The sequence below is a fragment of the Spermophilus citellus genome (assembly GCF_964194105.1).
Source record: "Spermophilus citellus genome assembly, chromosome: 4".
Classification (NCBI taxonomy): Eukaryota; Metazoa; Chordata; class Mammalia; order Rodentia; family Sciuridae; genus Spermophilus; species Spermophilus citellus.
The window spans coordinates 26,724,407-26,746,930 of NC_138185.1; the positions used below are offsets into that span (position 1 = coordinate 26,724,407).

The 22,524-nt window shown below is 44.6% G+C and overlaps 1 protein-coding gene across 1 annotated transcript; it reads right to left on the reverse strand.

The window, feature by feature from the left end:
* Window positions 1-911: 911 nt before the first annotated feature.
* TBC1D20 (TBC1 domain family member 20) lies at window positions 912-21,950 on the reverse strand. The gene is made up of 8 exons (XM_081291559.1): window positions 21,757-21,950; window positions 11,996-12,181; window positions 10,538-10,618; window positions 6,026-6,212; window positions 5,680-5,781; window positions 4,834-4,975; window positions 3,266-3,453; window positions 912-3,050 (listed from the first exon to the last, which is right to left on the reverse strand). Exons 1-8 carry the CDS (start codon window positions 21,824-21,826, stop codon window positions 2,795-2,797), a joined length of 1,212 nt encoding a protein of 403 aa, XP_081147685.1. The 5' UTR covers window positions 21,827-21,950; the 3' UTR covers window positions 912-2,794.
* Between the last annotated feature and the right edge of the window lie 574 nt (window positions 21,951-22,524).

Consider the following 22,524-nt stretch of genomic DNA (forward strand, 5'->3'; position numbering starts at 1 on the left):
TCAGGCAGAGCTGGCTCCAGCCCAGCCTGCAGGTGCCTTTCAGACTGCCACAACCTCTCTCCACAGACCCAGCCCCAGGCCTGGGCTTCCCCCTCCCACAACCCCCGTGCTTCATGGTCAGCTTTGTTGTGCCCTGGCTACTCCCTCCTTGGCCTTGCACATTGGGTGGGGTTTTCTGAAGTCACCTGGGTGTCCAGTAACCAGTTCTCCCGCTCTCTGGAGTTCGCATCAGGTCCCAGTTAGAAGGCTCAGCCCAGAGACTGTCTGCACTTCAGATGCCAGCACAGATGGGGTGCCCAGTGACCCACACTTCTGCCTGGCCAGATATGAATTTGGGAATTCCATGACCTCTCCCCCTTGGGCTCACTAATGTTCACAGGGAACACTGGACTCAGTGACCTGCAGCTAGAGGAGGTGACCAGAACAAGATGGGGGTGAGCCTCCATGTCCCTGCAGTCAAGTGCAGTCACGACCCCTGCATATCCACGTACTCACCAGCCAGGCAGCTCACAGAACCTCATTTGGTTTTTCTTAGATCTCCCCAATGTAATCACTTGGTGTTTCCAGTGACCAGCCCTGTCATGAGGCCATTTAGGAGTCTCACTTAAGTCACCTGGTTAGCATGAACTAAGGTGAGTTTATTAAAAATGACAGACATTCCTGAATCATCCACTCCTTGGCAATTCCAAGGGTTGCAGGAACCCTGGGTCAGGAACCTGCACAAAGACCAAATAACTTACACCACACACACCCTTTCTTCAACTCTCCAGTTATCAAAATTCTGCCAAAGAGTCAGGCATGGAGGCTGAGGCAGGAGGACTACAGTTTTGAGGTCTTGTTCCCAAAAGTAAAAAGGGCTGGGGTGTAGCTCAAGGGTAGCCTAGGAGGGTGTGGACAAATGATAGACATAATTAGTAACCACATATGGCTATTTATTTCATACAGGGCTCTCTGTACAAAATATTTACACATATTCTTTACAGAATAAATAAGTCACCTGAAGGTAAATAGATAATGCTTTCTCCTCAGTGGCTAGGGAGAATCCTGGTGTGAGCAAAGCTGCAGTGCACATTTTTTCCTTAAGCCACAGCACAGGCAAACATCGCTTGCTTCCTGGGATCCAGAGTTGTGGCCTTGGGTCGTCAGCAGCTCCTCCACCTCTTGCCATCGCTGGGTTTACAAACAGGTTTGCGTGCTGCGGCTAGAGGCACAGAGCTGTTGCCATTTGTAAAGATGGCAAGAGGACAAACTTGGCACAGGAGAAGATGGAATATTTGCCATCTCTTGTCACCTCTGGATCCTGGAAGAATTTTCATTTGTCCTAATGATCCCACCACTTTCTAGATTAATCCATCTGCAGCACATTCACTCTACGTGCCTCCTGCTGTGCACGGCTCACCATGCTTTGAGACCTATTGGTTAAAGTGCTCAGTGTAACTCAGAACTCTCCAGCATGCTGGCGGGAAGCCTGCTGACCACCCACCCTGCACATGGTGGGCGTGCAGGAGGGCGGAGTGCTTCTGACCGGTTCACTTAATGAAATCATCAGCTGGGAGAGACCAGGAAAATAAAAGTACACAGCTGCTCCACACAATGCACTCCAATTTTTAAAGCAGCAAAAGGCACTTCCCCCCCCCCCCAAGCTCGAGTTAATGTACAAACCTGGCTTCACTCACAGAAAGCTGCCCAAGAGGACTGTGGGATCCCCCCTTCTTCCCAAGGCCTGGGGGGCCTCCAAGAAGCCTGGGGCGGGACTGGCTGCTCTAGGCCCTGCCATGCTCTTCATGCTACAGTTTGTCCCTTTCTGGTACCAGCAAGTTTCCACCATTTCCCACTAGGCAGAGACCAGGGGCTCTGCTATATCAAGCCCAGACGATGCGAGTGGGCGCCTCGCTGGGAGTGGAAGGCTGGTCTGTGGGGAACAGGGAGGAAGCAAAGTGGGTTGGAAGTGGGGGGCTCTCCACAAATGGCAGCTCTGGCTGAAGTGAAATGTTACGCAGTTGAGTAGAAAGTAAACTTCAGGGTTGTACAAGTTCATCCTTCTGATGAGAACTATTTTTTTCCATGAAGGAACGGTTCTTTTTAAAGTGAAAGTACTTTACATGTTAGGAGTATATAATTCTAAAAATAGTAATAAAAGTGTCTTTTATAAGTAATGTCATGTGGCTTGTAGAAGAGAACAGGAAGAAATAAAAAGGCAGGCAAACCAGTCTAGGTAATATTCTCTCCTGCTGGACTGGAAGTACCCACGTGATTTCTAGGCTGAAAATAGGTAGGATTTCACCAGTCACCTCATTCATGTCTGATTTCTGACCAGCTAATGGAGCTGCTTTTAAAAGGGCTCCCACGCGAGAGTCCTCTGCCCCTCAATTTCACCCAAGGCCTGACTCCTTCAGCAGCAGGCCTCCTTCCTCGTCTATCTGAAGTGGACAGAACCCCAGGAGCTGCAAGGAGGGCATTCTGGGGTCTGGCTTACTTTCTATTGGGTAGCCAGGACGTCCCCCAGTAGCCAGGGAAGCCCAGGACCTGAGGTTCTCAGGATGGCTGGGAACAAAAGAACCCACTTCCACCAACATGAGGGGAGGTGGCAGAGACACACTCAAGTCCGTGGAAGACACCGCAGGTCAGGCTTGCTCTGTGACTGGCCTCCAAAGCCATGGCAAACGTGGCAGGCGAGGGTGGCAGGAACAGAGCACCCTCGACAGAAACCCTTTTAATCAAGGAAATTCCATCTTCTCAGTCCTTCTGGGAAAGGGCGAGACCGGGTGCACTATGAGAGGAAATGGCTCGGGCTTCAGGGGAAGAGCTGCAGCTGGAACTTGGGGGCCCATTCCAGGGCACTTTTCACCACTGCTAGAGCAGCTGCTCCTAGGGCCACCGTCAGCCCCATCACTGCCAGTTTCACAAAGCGGTTGGTCCTTGGTTTGGTCAGAACATCTTTTGTTCGAGTCTCAGGTCGCAGAAGTCCTCGAAACCGCTGCCGCAGCACCATATCCGGCCTCTGTTGGGCTGATGCCAGCTCAAAGTCTTTGAAGGTAGAGGCTGCGGTTCTGCAGAGGAAGGAGGCAGAAATAAGGACTGGTATGAAGGAAGAGGAAGAGGAGCGGTAGAGCCAGAAAGTTCTTTTGGATAAAGACCTGAGAAATCTAAGGGGATTCGGCTGGAATGGCTCTGGCCACTGTCCTGCCCTGTCCTCACCCCACAGTCTCCCCTGCCTCTGCCCTTTACAGCTGCCCCAACTCTACTAGTGCCTCGATTTGCTCACCTCTCAGCCTGCTGCTGGGCAGCAGCCTCCCGTGCGAGTTCAGAAGGGGGAAACTGAACAAAGAGGTCCCCTGCTCTGCTGATCAGCGTCTCATAGGGCAGGTCCTGAGGGATCTGGGACAACAAATGGTGGACCGAGGCCATGTCACAGTCACAGTCCAGAACTTCCTGCTCACGATACAACACAATCTGTGGGAAGAAAGACTTTGCATCACAGACCAGACACACAGGGCCGTGGCCAGCTGCCTCTCAGTCTCTATAGAGATGAGTTCAAACCGGGGAACAGAGCCCAGCCCAGCTGCTCAGCAAGCTCTTGTATCCATCTAGGAAGGAATAAGGCACATTTCTTTCAGTGCTGTTCCAGCTGGGCTGGGCCTTCCTGCTAGGAGCGCACTGCCACTCATGATGTGAAAGACTGACAAATTAAAGTAAGTCCTTCCAGGCACATTTGTCTGCTCAAGTGTCTCTCAAGAGTCTTCAAAGAAATGAAGAAAAGGAGAGGGATCATGGGGAGATTCTTGGAGCTTCAGCAAAGAAATGGTTCAAAATCGTAGAAGGAATCGTCTCGTTCTCTTTAAACATCTTCCTTCTGACTGCTGGCCCACAAATCCACTGCTGTTGAAGGGATCTGTGAAGAACTTCCTGGGTCCCCACCTCTACAAATTACTCAGGCCTGTGCTTCCCCCACCCCCCATACAAGGGATTGAACTCAGGGGTGCTCTACCACTGAGTTACATCCCTATTTTTTTTTTAATTCTGTAGTTGTAGACAGACATAATGCCTTTATTTTATTTGTTTTTTATTTTTATGTGGTGCTGAAGATAGAGCCCAGTGCCTCACACATGCTAGGCAAGTACTCTGCCCCAGCCCCCCTATCCCTTTTTAAATTTTTTTTTTTTTTAAAGAGAGAGAGAGAGAGAGAGAGGGAGAGAGAGAGAATTTTAATATTTATTTTTTAGTTATCGGTGGACACAACACCTTTGTTTGTATGTGGTGCTGAGGATCGAACCCGGGCCGCACGCATGCCAGGCGAGCGCGCTACCGTTTGAGCCACATCCCCAGCCCTAAAAAAATTTTTAACTTTATTTTGAGACAGAATCTTGCTAAGTTGTTCCCACTAGCCTCAAACTTGTGATCCTGCTGCGTCAGCCCCTGACTTATCAGGGTTACAGGTGTGCGTCACCTTCTAGTAAGTGCAGCCCTCACCACTACCACCAGCCACCTCGCTTCTATAGCCTGAGGCCAGCTCTCTCCTTTGGCAGCTGCTGTGCAGACTGCTTCTCTATGAGGTATCAGGTGAACATAGTTCCAGAAGGCATCTGCAGAACAATGACAATTAACAATGCACACTGGCACTTCAAAGGTTCAGAAGAGTCTTACAGGATAGAAATCTCTGTAATTTTTTTTCTGTTTTTCATAACACCTCCATTTCACTGTTCAGAAGAGGGACACCTGCCTAGGAAATGCCATCTCTTGCATGTTTTCATGATCACCAGACCCCTGCAGGGAAGATGGTCAACCTAGGGTGGGTGGCGGAGAGCTTGGGTGCTGCTTATGGTGGGTACCTACCACAGCTGCAAAGTAAATGGGCATCAGTGGATGGCAGGCCAGGAAGAAATCATATAACCGCACAACGTGCCTGAAGTCAGACAGGACGTGCCCAAACCAGGTGATGAGCCAGCTGAGAGCAAAGATGGTCCCCACCTCAGCACTAGGAGCAAAGGAAATCCAAATGTTAGGTTCCCTGTTATGTCACCCCTTCCCTCTCTCAGAGCCTTCTTTGTCCTCAGTGCTGGGGAGAAGGAAGCATTTGGGAAATACACTTTTTTTTTTTTTTAAATCCAGCTACCTGAGAACTTAGCATTTTCTCCTCAAAAAATACAAAGTTTTAAAATTGCAGCATGACACTCATACCACAACAGCATGCTGCCTGCCTTATCTCACCAAGCGCTCTTCTAATGCTCAACAGATGTCAACTATAGGAATAAGGAGGTATTTTCAGAGAACTATATTGTGATTTTCTTTCTGAGACAATTTTGATATCTGCGCAGAAAATTTTCTTCTCCTTGGAACTTGGGAAATAAAATCACTCATGGATGGCCTTGTCCTTTTATCTCAATCTCCAAGAACTCGTACTTCATCTTGGAGCAAGTCTAAGTTGGTAAACTGATGCCACCCCTCCTCCCTACCAGATGTGAATTCCTCAAGCCAGGGGTCATCTCCCCCTTGCATTCCAGGACCCGAAAGAGGGCTCTAAGACTATGTAAAGAACCGAATCATCCAGATTGCTGGTGACTGGAAGGGACAACTAACATGAATCAACCTAATATATGAGGAAATGGAAAAAGATCTGTGAAGAAGAAACAAGAGCCAGGAGAGCAAAGGCAAGACGGGCATGAAGGCGGCATCGAGTACCTCTGCATGAAGTCATGGAGCTCTGGGTTCACCTGGTCTATGATGGGCATCAGGTAGTTTAAAATGTGCCTGGTGTTGTCCATTGTGGGATCCATGAAGTCCCTAGAGTGAGACAATTCAATGAGCTTAGTCAGATCAACCACTTAGATATCATGGCTGGAGGGTGTGACCACTGAAAAAACTGAAAAGAAAATGACAAAGGGAGTTGGGGATGTGGCTCAGTGGCAAAGCACCCCTGGGTTCAATCCCCAGTGCCCAAAGGAAGAAAAAAAGGACTAAGGAATTATCCTGAGAGGGCTGGGCTTAAGGAGTGACACCCTCCTGTTATATCCCTCTGCAGGGGTACCTGAGGTGGTGGGTAGACAATTTTTCTACCAGGGATGTTGCCAGCCTCTCGCCTACCACCAGCAGAAACGTAATCACTATGTCATGGTAGCCCTGGTAGTAGTGCAGCTGAGGGTTGCGCTCCAAGATGAGGAGGATGATGTCAATGAGCTCTTCCTGGAGCCCCTCTCTCTGTTCATCTGGCATGCCTGTGGAGAGGAGGTACGTTTGAAAACAGCAAGCAGCCCAGTAACAGGGAGGTTAGGAAGAAGGCCAGCAATGGATTTTTCAGAGAAAGTGTCCAATAAAAGAAAATGGATTTAAAACAAGTTGGGGGGCTGGGGATGTGGCTCAAGTGGTAGCGCGCTCGCCTGGCATGCATGCGGCCCGGGTTCAATCCTCAGCACCACATACAAACAAAGATGTTGTGTCTGCCGATAATTAAAAAATAAATATTAAAATTCTCTCTCTCTCTCTCAAAAAAATAAAATAAAATAAAACAAGTTGGTAACATCTATCAAGTTGACACACAGAAAAGAGCCACACCTTCAACATACGGGGGAACTTGAAGACACCAACTTAACCTAATTGGAGTTACTATCCTCCACAAGGGATGGTGGGATGGCATACACCTCTTGATATGATGTGCTGACAGGAGCTCTGTGGCACACGGGTGGAACTCCTATCAGGTGCATAAGCCTGATCTCACAACGAGGAAACACCAGGCAAAGCCAAAGTAAGGAAAACTGAGCAGGATAACTAGGCTGTCATAAAATACAAAGGAACTGCTACAGATTAAGAGAGGCTGAAGAAGCCAGGTGCAGTAGCACATGCCTCTAACCCCAGCAGCTCAGGAGGCTAAGATAGGAGGACAGCAAGTTCAAAGGCAGCCTCAGTAAAAGAAAAGTGCTAAGCAACTTGGTGAGACCCTGTCTTTAAATAAAAGGGGCTGGGGATGTGGCTCAGTGGTCAGGTGCCCCTGAGTTCAATCCCTATACTTCCTCCCTGAAAAAAAAAGGCTAAAGAGATGATGGCTGAATGGGAGATGGGTGAATTTGTATTTCCTCTTCCTATAAAGGATAAGTGGTGAGATGGTGAAATCTCAAAAATTAGATTAGATTAGATAACAGTATTTTTCAATGTTGCCACTGATTTGGTGAGAACCTTAATTTTAGAACTACATCCTGAAATAGTTTGGTTAAAGAGGGACCATGTTTACGATGAATTTTTTTTTTTTTTTGATACGGGGGACTGAACTCAAGGGACACTCGACCACTGAGCTGCATCCCCAGCCCTATTTTGTATTTTATTTAGTGACAGGGTCTCACTGAGTTGCCTAGTGCCTCATTTTTGCTGACTCTAGCTTTGAACTCATGATCTTCCTGCCTCAGTTTCCCAAGCTGCTGGGATTACAGGCATGCACCATGGCGCCTAGCTTTTTTTTTTTTTTTTTTGTACCCGGGATTGAACTCAGGGGCACTTGACCACTGAGCCCTATCCCAAGGCCTTTTTAATATTTTATTTAGAGACAGAGTCTCACTGAGTTGCTTAGCTTTTTGCTGAGACTGGCTTTGATCCTCTTGCCTCAGCCTTCTGAGTTGCTGGGATTATAGGCTTGCTACATTGTGCCTGTTCAGCTTCTTTTTTTAAATATCATTTTTTTTTTTAGAGAACATGACAGTAAAGGGTATTCCGACATATTATACATGGAGTATAACTTTTTCTAATTAGGATCCCACTGTACTCTTAAATAATAGCTCAGAAAAAAATTCATTTCTATGTATAAAGAAGGAAAGAATAGCAAAGAGTTAATAAAGCAAATGTGGTAAAACACATAAGGAAATCTGGGTAAAAGGTATCTGGAGAATTCTTTGTCCTACTTTTGCAACTTTTTGGAATGAAATTATAAATTAAAAATTGAAAAAGCTGCATGTTCCCCTCTAAACTAAACCAATATTCCAGGGAAGACTGATCTCCTCCACCCGAAAATACACTTGGAAACGGGGATGCCTGTCTCCAGAGCTCTTTCAGAGGATGAAGCCAGTCCGCAGTGGTCAGCAAACTCCTCACTCATCTGGGTGTTTAGTGTTAAGCCAGCAGCAAGGGGAGGGCTGTGCTCAGCGGGAATGGCAAGACTACAGCCCAAAGGTGAGAAGCCCAGTAGGTTTGAGTCCTGCATCTCTCGGGCAGTTCAGGAGCAAGAGATGAATCCAGCTAGACCTCAAGGCTCAGCTAAGGGAGCTGAATGCCACCATAGCCAAAGAGACTAAAGTGGGCCGTAGTCAGAAAGCTATCACAATCTTTGATCTAGTTCTGCTGAAAACTTTCCAGAAAATCCAACCCTGGCTAGTCTGTGAACTTAAGATAAAGCTCAGCAGGAAGCATGATCAGAGGACCATTGCACCTAAGCCAACTTGAAAAAGCCATAGGAAAAACAAGCAAATATGTCCTGAGAGCTGCATGTGGACAGCTGTACAGGCTGTGACCCTTGACATGGGTAAGAGACTCTGAAGCTGGACAGCAGGCTGCTGCTCATAAAGGTTCACTCTGACAAAGCTTGACAGAACAATGTGGAACACAAGAGCACAACTCAGGTGTAAGATGCTCACGGGCTGGGGCTGTGGCTCAAGTGGTAGGGCGCTCACCTAGCATGCGTGAAGCACTTGGTTCGATCCTTAGCACCACAAAAAAATAAAATAAAGATATTGTGTCCATCTAAAACTAAAAAATAAGCTCACAGGCAAGGATGCTAATTTTGAATTCCCGAAGTTTGAGTTATAAATATAGTAGTAGCTTAACTTTCACTGTTAAAAACCGATATGGGAGAAAACAGCTCACTTAAGGGCTCAGATCTCACTGAACAAAAGGTGCAAGGTGACAGTAAAGCTTACCTCATGCCCACATTTCCTCCACCACGTCTCAAAAAAAAGTCGTATTTCAAACAATAAAACAATAACAACAAAAAAGAAATAAACCAAGAACTATGGATAGGTAAAATAACGAAAGCAGTAAGAGTCAAAACTAAACCCTATTTGAATTTCCAAAGTGAAGAGTGTTCAGCCAAGCCCAGCGGAAAACGAATGGAAAAGACCACAAAGCCACGACAAAAGTTCAGCCTGCCAGAGCAGCACAGACTGAAGTGACACAATGGAAGAGGAACAGAGGGCTCGGAGGGAAAGCAGTTTACTAGGGGAGGCAAGGGGAGCCATCCGCTCGGAGAGGTCTCATTTGGACTAAGAGGTAGGAAAAAGGGACTGGATCATGGGTACAAATCTTATCAAAACCAAGTCCAAGGGCTGATGCTGTAGCTCATGGCAGAGCACTGGGCTAGCATGTGTGAGGCACTGGGTTCCGTCCTTAGCACTGCATACAAAAATAAACAAAATAAAAGCATGGTGTCAATCTATAATTATAAAACAAAACAAAACCAAGTTAGAGCTGGGCACAGTGGCACACACCTGTAATCCCATCTATTTGGGAGGTTAAGGCAGGAGGATCACAAGTTTGAGGTCTGCCTTGGCAACATGGCAAGACCCGGTCTCAAAATTTAAAAAAAAAATATATATATATAAAGGGCTGGGGATGCAGCTTGGTGGTAGCGTGCCCTGGAGTTTAAACTCCAGTACAGGAAAACAACAACAACAACAACAACAAGAAAACCAAAGTTGGCAGGCTACTGGCTACAAGGGAGTCACAAGGGCCTCTCTAGGGAACATGGATACAAGCAGGAAAGAAGACCCTAACAGACAAATCCAAGCTAGAGCTTGGTTTCAGATGAGTGAAAAACAGGGTTAGAGGCTCTAGTTCCCTTCAGCAGCTCTCCTCTTTCCAGGGACTTCCAAGTGGAGTAATTAGAGGAAGAGAAATAGGTCATATATATAAGGTTTGTCGTCCAGTTTCCTTCCTTGTGAAAATGGAAATGATAAGGATCCCTCTCTTTCTTCCTGAGAAGCGGGAGGCATTTTTTTTTTGGTGGTACTGGAAATCGAAACTATGGCCTTGTGCATGCAAAGCAAGCACTCTACCAACTGAGCTATAGCCCCAGCCAAGGGAGGCAATTTTAAGAATAGATTCTATGAACATGAAGGGAATGGCCTCCCTCTAGTCTAAGGGACCTAATACATGTATGTTTAAAAATCTAGTTAGATGATGATATTAACAGTTCTTATTAGTATCCAATTTAAGACAATTTGCTCTCTAAAGCCAGACTGATGGCTCTACCAATCTCTAAAGACCTCTCTGTGGCATGAAGGAAAAAAAAAAAGACCAAAAAAAATTCTTCTTCTCTCATTACCACCACCAGGCCAAGAAACATTATGTCAGGTTTAGGCTTTCACAAAGAAGGCTTGATGGTGGCCCAGTCATCAAAAGAATGACTCAGCAGACTGAAAGCACCCCAAATGCCTGAGAAGCAGGGTCCTACATGTTGGGCCTTTGTGGACTGGGATGGAAAGTCCTCAGACTGGCAAGCACCAACACAAGAGGGAAGTGCAACAGGGCAGAAAGACTTCCAAAGGAAGGAAGAGCGTCTCACCAGGAGGGAACCGCCGTAAAGACCGCCTGACGTCCAGCAGCACTTGTTGGTAGTCCTTGCTTATCTGACGTAGGTCCTTTCCTATTGGAAAAAGAATGTGTTACTGCAGGAATGTCTGGGAAGTCATATAAGGAAATGTTCTGGAATAACGTTCAAGCCCTGGTGGATACAATGCAGCTTTTTCCTGAAAAGTATACAACTCCAGATACGTGTGGAAGGGAATCCCTACTCAGTTTTAAATGCATGCTGGAGTGTTTCTTTTTCTTTGTTTTTGTTTTTTGGTACTGGGGATTAACCTAGGGCTGCTAAGCTACATTCCAAGTCATTTTTATTTTGAGTTTTGAGTTGGGTCTCAATAAGTGGTTTAGGGCCTCACTAAATTCTGAGACTGGCCTTGAACCTGTGATCCTCCTGCCTCAGCTTCCTGAGTCGCTGGCTAGGATTATAGGCATATATCATATGTATGGACAAACACATGCTGTTTAATGCAAGTCATGAACAGACTGTCCACAGTGGGGTGGAGACAGCACCAGAAAAGTCAGGAGGCCTGGGTCTGTTCAGGCTGCCACTGATAATCACCAGAGAATAGCCCATGTGTACAAAATGATGATATTCCCTTCCATTTGCACCTTTCAGGTTACTAAAAGTACTGAATAAAATTATGAATGTGGAAGTCATAGACCAATGAAAAAAATTCCAACATCTATAAGATCGTAGGCATCCTGAGCTGTTCAGAAGGAGTAAACTCAGACAAAGATGAACCTGACACCCCTCAGCCCTGAAATTCTAAAACTAGGATACTGCAAACAAGAGACAGAACTTGTGGACAGTTGGTTGGTAAGTCCAACTAGTTCAAGGGTACAGCAGTATTTTCTTGCTATTATATACACAAGGGTACCATTTCCCTCAAGCCACAACAAGTGCTATAATAAGCACAGATTTCCTTTGCAACCAAAATCAAAAGTATGAGAGGAAGCTGTGTAAATTTCCACACACTGATTCCATCTTATCAGGAGACATGGGAAGTCTGGAATCTGACAGAAGAATTTCATCCCAGAACTGAGAGTATGAATACAGCAATGCCTTTTTTTTTTTTTTTTTTGGTACTAGGAATTCAACTCAGAGTCGCTTTACCACTGAGTTACATCCCCATCCCTTTCTGTTTTGAGACAGAGCCTCGCTAAGATGCCCAGGCTGGCCTATAATTTGTGATCCTTCTGCCTTAGCCTCCCCAATAGCTGGGATTATAGATGTGTGTGACCTTGACTGGCTTCATTCCAGTTTTGAATAAGACTCTACTCATCAGTCTGAACTTATTTTCAGAGTGGGCTCAAGGATTTCCTAAAATGTTTTTTATTTACTCATCTACTCTTGGTTGATCATAAAAATCAAGGATCCCAGTATTATTTTCTCCCCACCTCCCGGACAAGCTCCCCTCCTGGGCCCTTACCCCATTACCTGATATAGGAGGTGGGTCACTCGTATTGACATTGAGGAGCTTGGGCCACACTTTTCGTCTGATCTCATCAGTTAGGAGACCTCCTTCACTGATAGCCATGCGTCTGAGGGCAGCCACGTCAGTGGGATCACTGTTCAGAGCCTGATATATCTCTGCCACTTTCTTCTTCCTTTTGGCACTAAAGCCTGAAATTACAAAAAAAAAAAAAAAAAAAAAAAAAAAAAAAAGGTGTATGTGGGGAATGTGAGGCTTACATTCAGCATGTGTAGTTTTCTGCTTGGGGCTCCCTCTCCTTATTTGGGTTGAGGTAAGGTAGGTACCTCCTGTTAGAAGCTGGCATTTAAATCTCATGGACAGAGACACTCAAAATTTCATGCCAAGTGCTTTTAATCCTGTGGGGGGGCATTCATTATAAAATAATTAAAAATTACTTATTTCGTTTTTGGTACTGGGGATTAAACCCAGGGCTTCATGCATGCTAGGCAAGCGTTCTCCACTGAGCTGCAGTCCCTCCTGTCTAACAGGAGTTACCTACTTTACCTCTCCCTTTCTGGAGATAGAGTGTTGCTAAATTGCTAAGGCTGACCCCAGACTTGAAATCTTCTTGCCTCGGCCTCCTCAGTAGCTGGGATTACAGGTGTGCACTACCTTTTTAGAAGGTGATTTATTCTATAGGTTAGAATCAATGATCATAGGTACAGAGCATCTTTCTTTAAAGAAAAAAAGAATGCATTAACATCAGACAGAAAAAAAGAATGTGTTAACATTAGACAGATCATGGTTCACATCTGGGTCTGCCACTTATCCCTTCAAATAACTTTGAGCAGATTATTTCACCTCTCTGGTCCTCTGAAAATAATACTGGGATCCTTGATTTTTATGATCAACCAAGAGTAGATGAGTAAATCAAAAACATTTTAGGAAATCCTTGAGCCCACTCTGAAAATAAGTTCAGACTGATGAGTAGAGTCTTATTCAAAACTGTGTCTGTCAGGACAGTCACAATGATCACAGTGATATTTACTAAATATTAGTTAACTTCCTCATTCTAAAACAGCAGAGATTTAAAAAAATCAAGCCACGAATAATTATGTAGCACATGATGTATAAAATTCTACTGAGATATATAAGTAACAAGCAAGGAATCAGAATTACAATAAATGTTCAGTAAATAAATTCAGGCTTATCAGTCAGTGGCAATGTTTTCCTGTTCTTTCTTAGTACTCAAACTTCAAAGAACACTCATATCTCAATTTAGGAAAAATTTCCTATCATTTATGTAGGAAAAAGGTAATTCAAAACTCAGTCCTAGCTCTCTGCTTTCTGACTCCCATGTCCCAAATTGTTTTTCTCCTCCATAACCTTCCACCATGATGCTCTGCCTCACTTCAGGCCCAGAGCAATGGAGTTAGCCATCTATGGACTGAGACATTTGGAACTGTGAGCACCAAATAAACTTTCCCTCCTCTATTTTTTTTTTTTAAAGAGAAAGTGAGAGAGGGGAGGGAGGGAGGGAGGGAGGGAGGGGGAGAGAGAGAGAGAGAGAGAGAGAGAGAGAGAGAGAGAGAGAGAATTTTTTAATATTTATTTTTTAGTTCTCGGCGGACACAACATCTTTGTTTGTATGTGGTGCTGAGGATCGAACCCGGGCCGCACGCATGCCAGGCGAGCGCGCTACTGCTTGAGCCACATCCCCAGCCCAACTTTCCCTCCTCTAAAAAAAACAAACAAACAAAAACAAAAAATAAAACCCTCTAAGTATTAGGGCTGGGGGTGTAGCTCTGTAATGCCTCAATACACATGTGTTTTGTTTTGTTTTGCAGTCCTGAGGATTGAATCCAGAAGCACTATGCCACCATAGGGCTACATTCCCAGTCCTTTTTATGTTATTTCATTTTTTGGTACCAGATATTGAACTCAGGGGCACTCAATCACTGAGCCACATCCCCAGCCCTATATTGTATTTTATTTAGAGACAGGGTCTCACTGAGTTGCTTAGTGCCTCACTTTTGCTGAAGCTGGCTTTGAACTTGTGATCTTCCTCCTCAGCCTCCCCAGGTGCTGCACCATCCTGCCTGGCTCCTTTTTTGTATTTTATTTAGAAACAGTGTCTCACTGAGTTGCTTAGTGCCTTGCTAGGTTGCTAAGGCTGGCTTTGAATTCGCAATCCTCCTGCCTCAGCCTCCTGAGTTGCTGGGATCACAGGCATGCATCAACAGTTCTTTTTATTTTTTGAGACAGGGTCTTGCTAAGTTACCAAGGTTGGCCTTGAACTTGCCATCTTCCTGCCTCAACCTCCTGAATCACTAAGATTATAGGCATGTTTTACTGTGTGAAGCTCAATACTACATTTTTAACAAAATCACATAGAGAAGTCTCCAGTTACACATATCAGTTTTTACATATACCAGTTAATATAATTGGTGAACATCAGAATCATGCGGAGACAGATTCAGAAGCAAGAGGTGTCAAAGGGTACTAGGATTTCTAGTGTGGCTGGAGGTTAGAGATATTGATTGCACACAAAGCAATCATTTCTCAACAGCCACATAAATTACTGGTGATCAGAAAGTAATGTTTTAAGCATCTTACATTCTTATGTGATAGTCTGTTATTTACAGGCATTTTACTGTGTTTACATTACTTTTTAGGATATAGGTTGGGAATTTATGGTTGATATCTGTCACTATTAGTCTTCTATTTAAAATAATGGGGTCATAGGATCTTAGAATTTTCAAGCAGATGACTTATTTTATTTATTTTTTGGTATTGGAGATTTAATCCAAGAGTACTTTAACACTGAATTACATCTCAGCTCCTTTTTTATTTCAAGAGAGACTCTTGCTAAATTACTTAGGGTCTTGCTGGAACTTGCAATCCTCCTGTCACAGCCTCCTGGGTTGCTGGGATTACAGGCATGCACCACTGTATCCAAACGAATAGCTACTTTTAGAATAGCTAGCTGAAGTTAAATGAATGATGGGTATATTTAGATTCTTTTCTTTTGCCTGTACCACTGAGAAGATGAAACAAAACACAAGAAAAGTGAAATAAGACAACATCAAATGTTACAAGGCACTGTCCTATAATTAAAAAAAAAAAAAAAAAGGTGTACACAGACAGTGAAGGCCAAGAACCCAAAAGTGATTTTAACAAGTCAGGCCAAGAAGCATAACTTAAAAAGAGGATTTAGTAGAGAATAGAAGGTTTGAACATACATTCTGGGCTTCTTCTTGGATAGCAAACGGATTCATTAAAAAATATTATGGAATAAATTTTAGATACAAGGCTCTAGAATTAATGTAAGAAGGAAGGTAACATTGGAAGAAAGGTTAGACTTCAGAAAGGTCATTAAGCAGGTTTCCTCAGCAATGTTCTATTCTGAGACAAAAGTCTGTCTCAAACTGTCTCCATGAGAAAGTTGCACATTATTAACAGAAATGGGAACTGGTACTAGGAGCCTGTGAGAGCTGTGCCATATAAACCACACAAATAGAGGACTGGGGTCACATGCCACTGAAGTTGCAGACAGTAAAATAACACAAGTGACTTTTTGCCAGGTACCCTGTTATCTTGGCCAAACTATTGTTATTCTCCTAACAACAATGATAGCCTAGGAGGGTGATCATTTGTCTGAGATCTTCCTGATTTACAACTGGAGTCTTGATGTAACTGTTCACAGCTAACTCCTCTTGCAACCTGCAAAACTGGCCCAGTTTGGATACTAAATTAAATGGCTGCTTTACCCAGAAATCATGAAAAATCAAGTCCCCAATTCCCTCTGTCAGCAAATTAAATGTTTATGAGGTGTGTCAAGCTCTTAGCTCTGGTGTGTCTATCCTTGGGTTCATTTCCTCCTTCCTTCCATCCATTCACCCACCCATCAGCCCATCATTTAATGAGTGACTATCTGTACTAAGCACTGTACTGAATAAAGAGATTAATATGTCTCCCACCCAGACCTTTAGTATATCACTGTAGAGAGGAACACATTTATTACATAGGATATTACAGAATCATGAAGGATTATAAAAACCTAGAAGAAAGAATGACTACTTCTGAGACAACGAGGAAAGGCTTCACCAAGAATAGTCTGGTATCTTCTTGAAAACTTGGCTACACAGAAGAGTGTGTTGAAGGGAAAGTATTCCTGGCAGAGGAAAGAGTATGTGCAAAGACCTTGTCACATGAACTAAACACCAACAGCATGTCTGGGAAACAGAGGAGTTCTGACATGTAGCAGAGTTGGGTACAGGAGGAGTGCAGAAGCAGGGGCACTGAAGGAAGTGAGGCTAATCAAGATCAGGCTGTACTCAGCCTGCAGGAAGTCTGGTTAACACCCTGCAGGGACTTCCTCCTTTGGAAGAAGAGGCTGAATGTTTTCAGAGGGGTCACAGGCATACAGGAAGCAGAAGACTCTCTGCCTTTCTCCCCTGGCTAGGGATGGAACCCAGGGCTTCATGCATGCTACCACTGAGCTACACGCCAGCTCAAGAAGAAACTTTTTTTTTTTTTTTTGGCAGTACCGGGGATTGAACCCAAGGCCTTGAGGTTGGTAGGCAAGGGCTTTACCACTGAGCCACATCCTCAGACGCCAAGAAGACTTTTTATATGACAACACAGGCCGAGACAAAATAAGTGCAGGAATTTAATTAATTTCCACAAGGAAAAAAAATCTAACTTTTTTAAACTTGTGTATTATTGCACTTTCCATACACCACAAGTTAAGAGCACTTACATGGTAATACTGAGTATTACTTGAGGGAGGCTGACATTTAGAAACTGCATTGCCCCCTTTGTTAAGCATAGGGCAATTTTCCTCAGTTTGTTTAGACCACCCCCACTCCTCTTTCCAAGTAGGCTATTCAGCAATTGGGGAAAAGGAAAACTGCTGCTTGTATTTCGGGGAGAACACTGTTTGTAATCAGCTGGATTTCTGTGAGGTTTTGGCAAAAAATCTGTCAGAGTGTTAACTAATTCTGAACCAAAATCCTGGCTCTAATACTTATTTTCACTCTTTTTTATTTTTTACTTTTAACTCAGGGTGCTTTGCTGCTAAACTATATCTCCAGCCCTTTTTATTTTGAGACAGGGTCTAAGTTGCCCAGGCCGGCCTCAAACTTGCAATCCTCCTGCCTCAGTCTCTTAAATTGCTGGCATAGCAAGTATGCACGGCTGTGCCTGACCACTTGTTTCTCTTAATACTGTTTTGATTGTTTGTTTGTTTGTTTTGGTATCAGGAATTGAGCTCAGGGGCACTTGACCACTGATCCACATCCCTAGCCCTATTTTGTATTTTATTTAGAGACAGGGTCTCACTGGGTTGCTTAGCACTTTGCTGTTGCTGAGGCTGGCTCTGAACTTGAGATACTCCTGTCTCAACCTCCAGAGCTACTGGGATTACAGGCCTGGCACTGATTCTATTTTTAATCCAGCATTTCAAAATTTAGTATCTTCCTGTTTTTGCCACTCTGTAGGAACTCCATAAATGTGTGGACATTGAATAAGTTACTTAGTTACTGTTCCTCTGGAAAAAATTGGCCTAAAGTATATGATACTTTTCCCATACTACTGTTAGTATGCTCACTGTAGAATTCTAAATATAAATTGTAGATTCTGGTCTATTTATTTTTTCTTTGGTACTCAGGATTAAAGGAGATGCTTAACCATTGAGCTATATAACCCCAGCCCTTTTTATATTTTATTTACAGACAGGGTATTGCTGGATTTTTTAGGGCCTAACTAAGTTGCTGAGGTTGGCTTTGAACTCACAGTCCTCCTACCTCAGACCTCCCAAACCACTGGGATTACAGGCATATACCACCACATCCAGCACTCTGGTTTGTTTCTAAAGCTCCCAAGGCCCAGTGTAATGGTGCATAACTGCAATCTCAACAATTTCAGAGGCTGAGGCCGGAGGACTGCAAGTTCAAAGCCAGCATCACAACTCTGTAAGACCCTAAGAAACTTAGTGTGACCTTATCTCAAAATAAATAACTAGGGCTGGGAATATAGCTCAGTTGGTAGAGTGCTTGCCTCACATGCACAAGACCCTGGGTTCAATTCCCAGCATAACAAGAAAGGAAGAAAGAAAGAAAGAAAAACAGACAGACATGCATGCATACTGGGGATGTGGCTCAGTAGTTAAGGACCCCTGAGTTCAATCCTTGGTGCCCCCCCCCCCCCAAAAAAAAGAAGCAATAAAAATAAAATAAAGGGCTGGGGATGTGGCTCAAGAGGTAGCGCACTCGCCTGGCATGCGTGCGGCCCGGGGTTCGATCCTCAGCACCACATACAAACAAAGATGTTGTGTCTGCCAAAAAATAAATATCAAAAATTCTCTCTCTCACCTCTCTCTTAATAAAATAAAATAAAATAAAATAAAGCTCCCAGTATGCTGCTCAAATGTGGATTGTGGCTGCTATTTCAAGCCCCAAGACTGCCTTCCTTACCCCCACATTCCAGTGGTTAAATGTCAGTGGCAGATGAGGAAGGCACTCCTACATGTACCACCCCCATGGATATTTTATTACATCAAATGTATACTCTCTCACTGTGATACAGAAAGATAAAACAGAAAATTCAATGAGCTAGAGGTACATAAACTCCAAGGTGAGAAGGTCAATTACTGCATTACAAAAAGTTTTAGCAGGGACTTCACTGAACAAATACTTCACACACATTGTTTTTATCTAAGAAAGCAAAAAAATCACAGAGCTATTCTTGGATGTTAAAGAAAAAGACTGAAATGAATGCCTACTATCTATTTTATTTAAAGGTAAATTTTATGTATAGATTTTAGGGTAGGACACATATTTTTGGACTTGATCATGCTGTATTTTGGCTTGATATTAAAGCCCACATTTCATCTGAAAGTATCACTGATGTCATTCTAATCTCCCTGAATCCTCTGCTCTCCAACTTATTGCCTCACTTATAAGAAAGGTGTACTGTATATATTCCAAAGCTGATATGTTTCAAATTCTTCTGTAGTAGAGGACTTGGCTATCATAACCATGATGGAGTGAAATGATTGCCTACAGCTGGCTATAAAACGTAAGGCTGCTATAAATAAATTCCTAGTGCCTGAAAAGCAATTCATTCAACAAGGAAAAATGATACAGGCATACTTTGGCCTGTTTTCTATTAAAATAAGGGCCACTGAAGCAGTATTTCTTAACAGTTCAGATAAAGATGGCTGGGCCCATTATTGTCTGAGGTGTCTCCCAACACTGGCTACAGAACCCAGGTATAGATTTCTACCTCCTCAGAGTAACAGATATCTCCAAAAGTCCCTGGCTTCAGGAATTTAATATAGAGGGAAAGGGCCATGACTAAAGATGACCACACTTATGAATCCTCTTAAGAGTTTTTAATTATAGCCCTAAAATAATTAGTGACTTGAATCTGGTAAGTGATCTACACACATATTTGTAAAACAGAAGCTTATGCAAGAGCACAAAATTCCATACTGATTATTTAGTATATGCCTCATATCCAGAAAACTTTAGTCGTTAAACTGAAGCTAAACTCAAAAATGATAGCTTCTATCACTATGGAAGAGTAAAAGGAGAGGGAGAGAGGGTGAGGGAGAGAGATTCTCCTATTCAGAGATATTCCCTATACTTACCCTGAACTCCCAATATGGACATGAGAAATTAATTTGAAAATTTATGCTCAGACTTCATGTCTGTACCTGAGACAGACAATGGAAGGGGAAAATAATATCTTATTCTGGGTGAGATTCCCATTAAAAGTAAAATAAAATATAGTAGCTTCTGTCTTTGGCAGTCCTAATTAGTTTCTAGAAAACAGTACCCAAACAAAAAGAGATTCATTAACTATCTGAACCATAACAAAGGCATCTAGAAAAGATGCTGTTGGACATGGGGGCTCATGCCTGTAATCCCAGGGACTTGGGAGGCTCAGGTAGGAGGATGGAAAGTTCAGAGCCAGGCTCAGCAACTTAGCAAGACATTGTCTCAAAATAAAAAATAAAAAGGGCTGGGTTCAACGCCAGGAGCACAAAGCAAACAAAAGCCCCCAACCCCAACCAAACAGTACATTTAACAATTGTTACAGTAACATTTATATATAATAAAATTGCTAGTTTTTAGGCATACAGTTTGAATAGTGTGGTAAATGCACAATACAAAAGCAAAGTGCTCGGGCTGGGGATGTGGCTCAAGCGGTAGCGTGCTCGCCTGGCATGCGTGCGGCCCGGGTTCGATCCTCAGCACCACATACAAAGATGTTGTGTCCGACGATAACTAAAAAATAAATATTAAAAAATTCTTTCTCTCTCTCTCTCTCTCACTCTCTCTTTAAAAAAAATTGAAAAAAAAAAAGCAAAGTGCTAAGCAACTTGGTGAGACTCTGTCTCTAAATAATAAAATACAAAAAAGGGCTGGGGATGTGGCTCAGTGGTTAAGAACACCAAAAAGAAAGAAAGGAAAAAAAAAAAAGGTGCTTTACTCCTACAACTGAGAATGATAGTCTAGTAAACTAATCTAACCATCCTTTACAAAGGCAGCTTCTAGCATTAGTAACTTTTGTCAACAATTCTCCAATATAAATAATAAAAAAAAAAAATCCAAAACAAACAACCTCCCCCCAAGCCCCTCATCTCTAAGTTCCTCCTTTTCATCCAAAGAAGCAAAGTCAAGGATACAGAAGGAGGTAAGTCTTTTATTCAGTTGCACTGCAACAGGTCACATAACCCATGCTGCTTGGGACATTGACTATTATGCCACGAGGATAGATGTCACACAAACACCAGCAAAATGTTGCAATGACAAAGACCCCAGAAAACTAACATGTGTAGTGAGCTCCAGTTCCAACCAAAAGAAAAGAGGGATAACAGAAAATTGAGCCCTAGAAACATGATGTGGATACCAGGAACTTCATCAAAATACCACTGTTCTATCTAGGGCACCACTCATCAGAAGAGGGGAAAGGAGGATAGCTACTTCAGCCTTCCCAAGAGGGGAAAAAGATTTCACTTGATGCAGGGTAAACATTCATAATTTTAACTACCACCTATTTATGGTATGGAAGGTGTCTTGGGAATAGGTGCTACAAGACCATGATTTCACCGAAAGCACTGACTAGACTGAAACAGTATAAAAAGCAGAATCGCTTTCTACACAATTAAATAACGTTAAGGGAGGATTAGGAGCGCCAAGGAGAGGAGCGGTTGCCAGGAGTGCGTCGACGGGGGAACGGGGAGTGACTGCTGACGGACAAGGGTTTCTTTTGGAACCAGAGGTCCGGAACTGGACAGTGGCGGTGCCTGCAGCTCTGCGAGAGAACCAAGAACCACTGAACTCGACGCTTTAGAAGGGGGAATTCTATGGTACTTTAAAGATACGGGAGGAACGCCTCAGTCCGGTCGGTCCGAGTGAAGTTTGGGAAACCTGCCCAACAACCAGGAAGGAAGCCCCAGAATCTGCGGACGTGGCCCGGCAGCCGCGGGCCGGGGTGAGGCCTGGCCTCAGCCCTCGGGAGTCCCAATTCTCCTCTCCCGGGGTACCGGAGGCCGCAGCGTACGGCCCCCGGAACTTCCCCGCCAGGGCTCTTCCTCCGACGGCTCAGGACTCGCCAGTTCCAGGCCCTCTCCCCCTCTGAAGTGAGCCAGGTCCTTCGCCCCTTTCCTCTCCCAGCGCCGCGACCCCGCCCTCGGCCCGCTCCTCTGACCCGGTTCTGGCCCCTCAGGCCGTCCTCGGAGGCTGCTCCCCCGCGCCCCGGCGGGCTTCCGTACCTGCCCTGTCGGCGCCGCCGACCCAGCGGCTGGAGGTGGGGCCGTCGCCCTGCGCACGCCGGAGGGCCATGTCCCGGGGGCCCGGGCCCCGGCCCGAGCCCCGGCTGGTGTCGGAGCCGTAAGGAGACGCGACTCCGGCCGCAGGACGCTGCGCCCACTACGTGGGATAGGCTTGGTTTCGTCAGCCCGCGGCGCGCAGGCGCGCAGGTGGCCCCGCCCCACGCCGGCACGTAACCTTACGACACGCAAGGGCGGGCGACGGTCGCCGAGCACGCGCGCCTGCGCCCTGGGCGGCGGGCGCGGATGGTGGGGAAAGAGCAGGCATCTTGCTGAGGAATTGTTTGAATTCCAACTGTGGTGCGTGGTGCTTTTGACGTCGTGTGTTCAGGATCGGATTTTGTCATTTCTTTGGCTTTTATAATCTCTAGAATGGTAGTGGTGAGAATATTATTGTGCTTGTGCTTAGACCATTACCCACGTGGTAAATACTGTACTGAATAATTACGAGCTATTTTGCTTAACAAGGACTTTACCTCTAGTGTCGCTTTCCCGCGCAAACTCCCGTTCTATGCATTTGAGTACTTCGGGATTTAGCAGGACCATTGCTGACGGCGAGCCGCGCAATGCACAGTACAAGGGGTCGCCATGAATACAGCTATTGGAACAGTGCTCCCGCCTTGAGTTGCCCAAAATAACCCTGGCTTCTCTGGTCTTTGATTTCCTTCTCATCTCCACTTGCACTCCTTCTTCTGCAATGCTACACACCCA

What these genes read in the sequence shown, in the direction of transcription:
- TBC1D20 (XM_081291559.1), bottom strand. Translation starts at nt 21,826, where the DNA reads ATGGCCCTCCGGCGTGCGCAGGGCGACGGCCCCACCTCCAGCCGCTGG. An exon ending in CGGCGGCGCCGACAGGGCAG is followed by an intron (nt 12,182 to 21,756) that starts GTACGGAAGCCC and finishes TTGTAATTTCAG; the next exon opens with GCTTTAGTGCCAAAAGGAAG. An exon ending in TTGTCTACCCACCACCTCAG is followed by an intron (nt 5,782 to 6,025) that starts GTACCCCTGCAG and finishes GTCTCACTCTAG; the next exon opens with GGACTTCATGGATCCCACAA.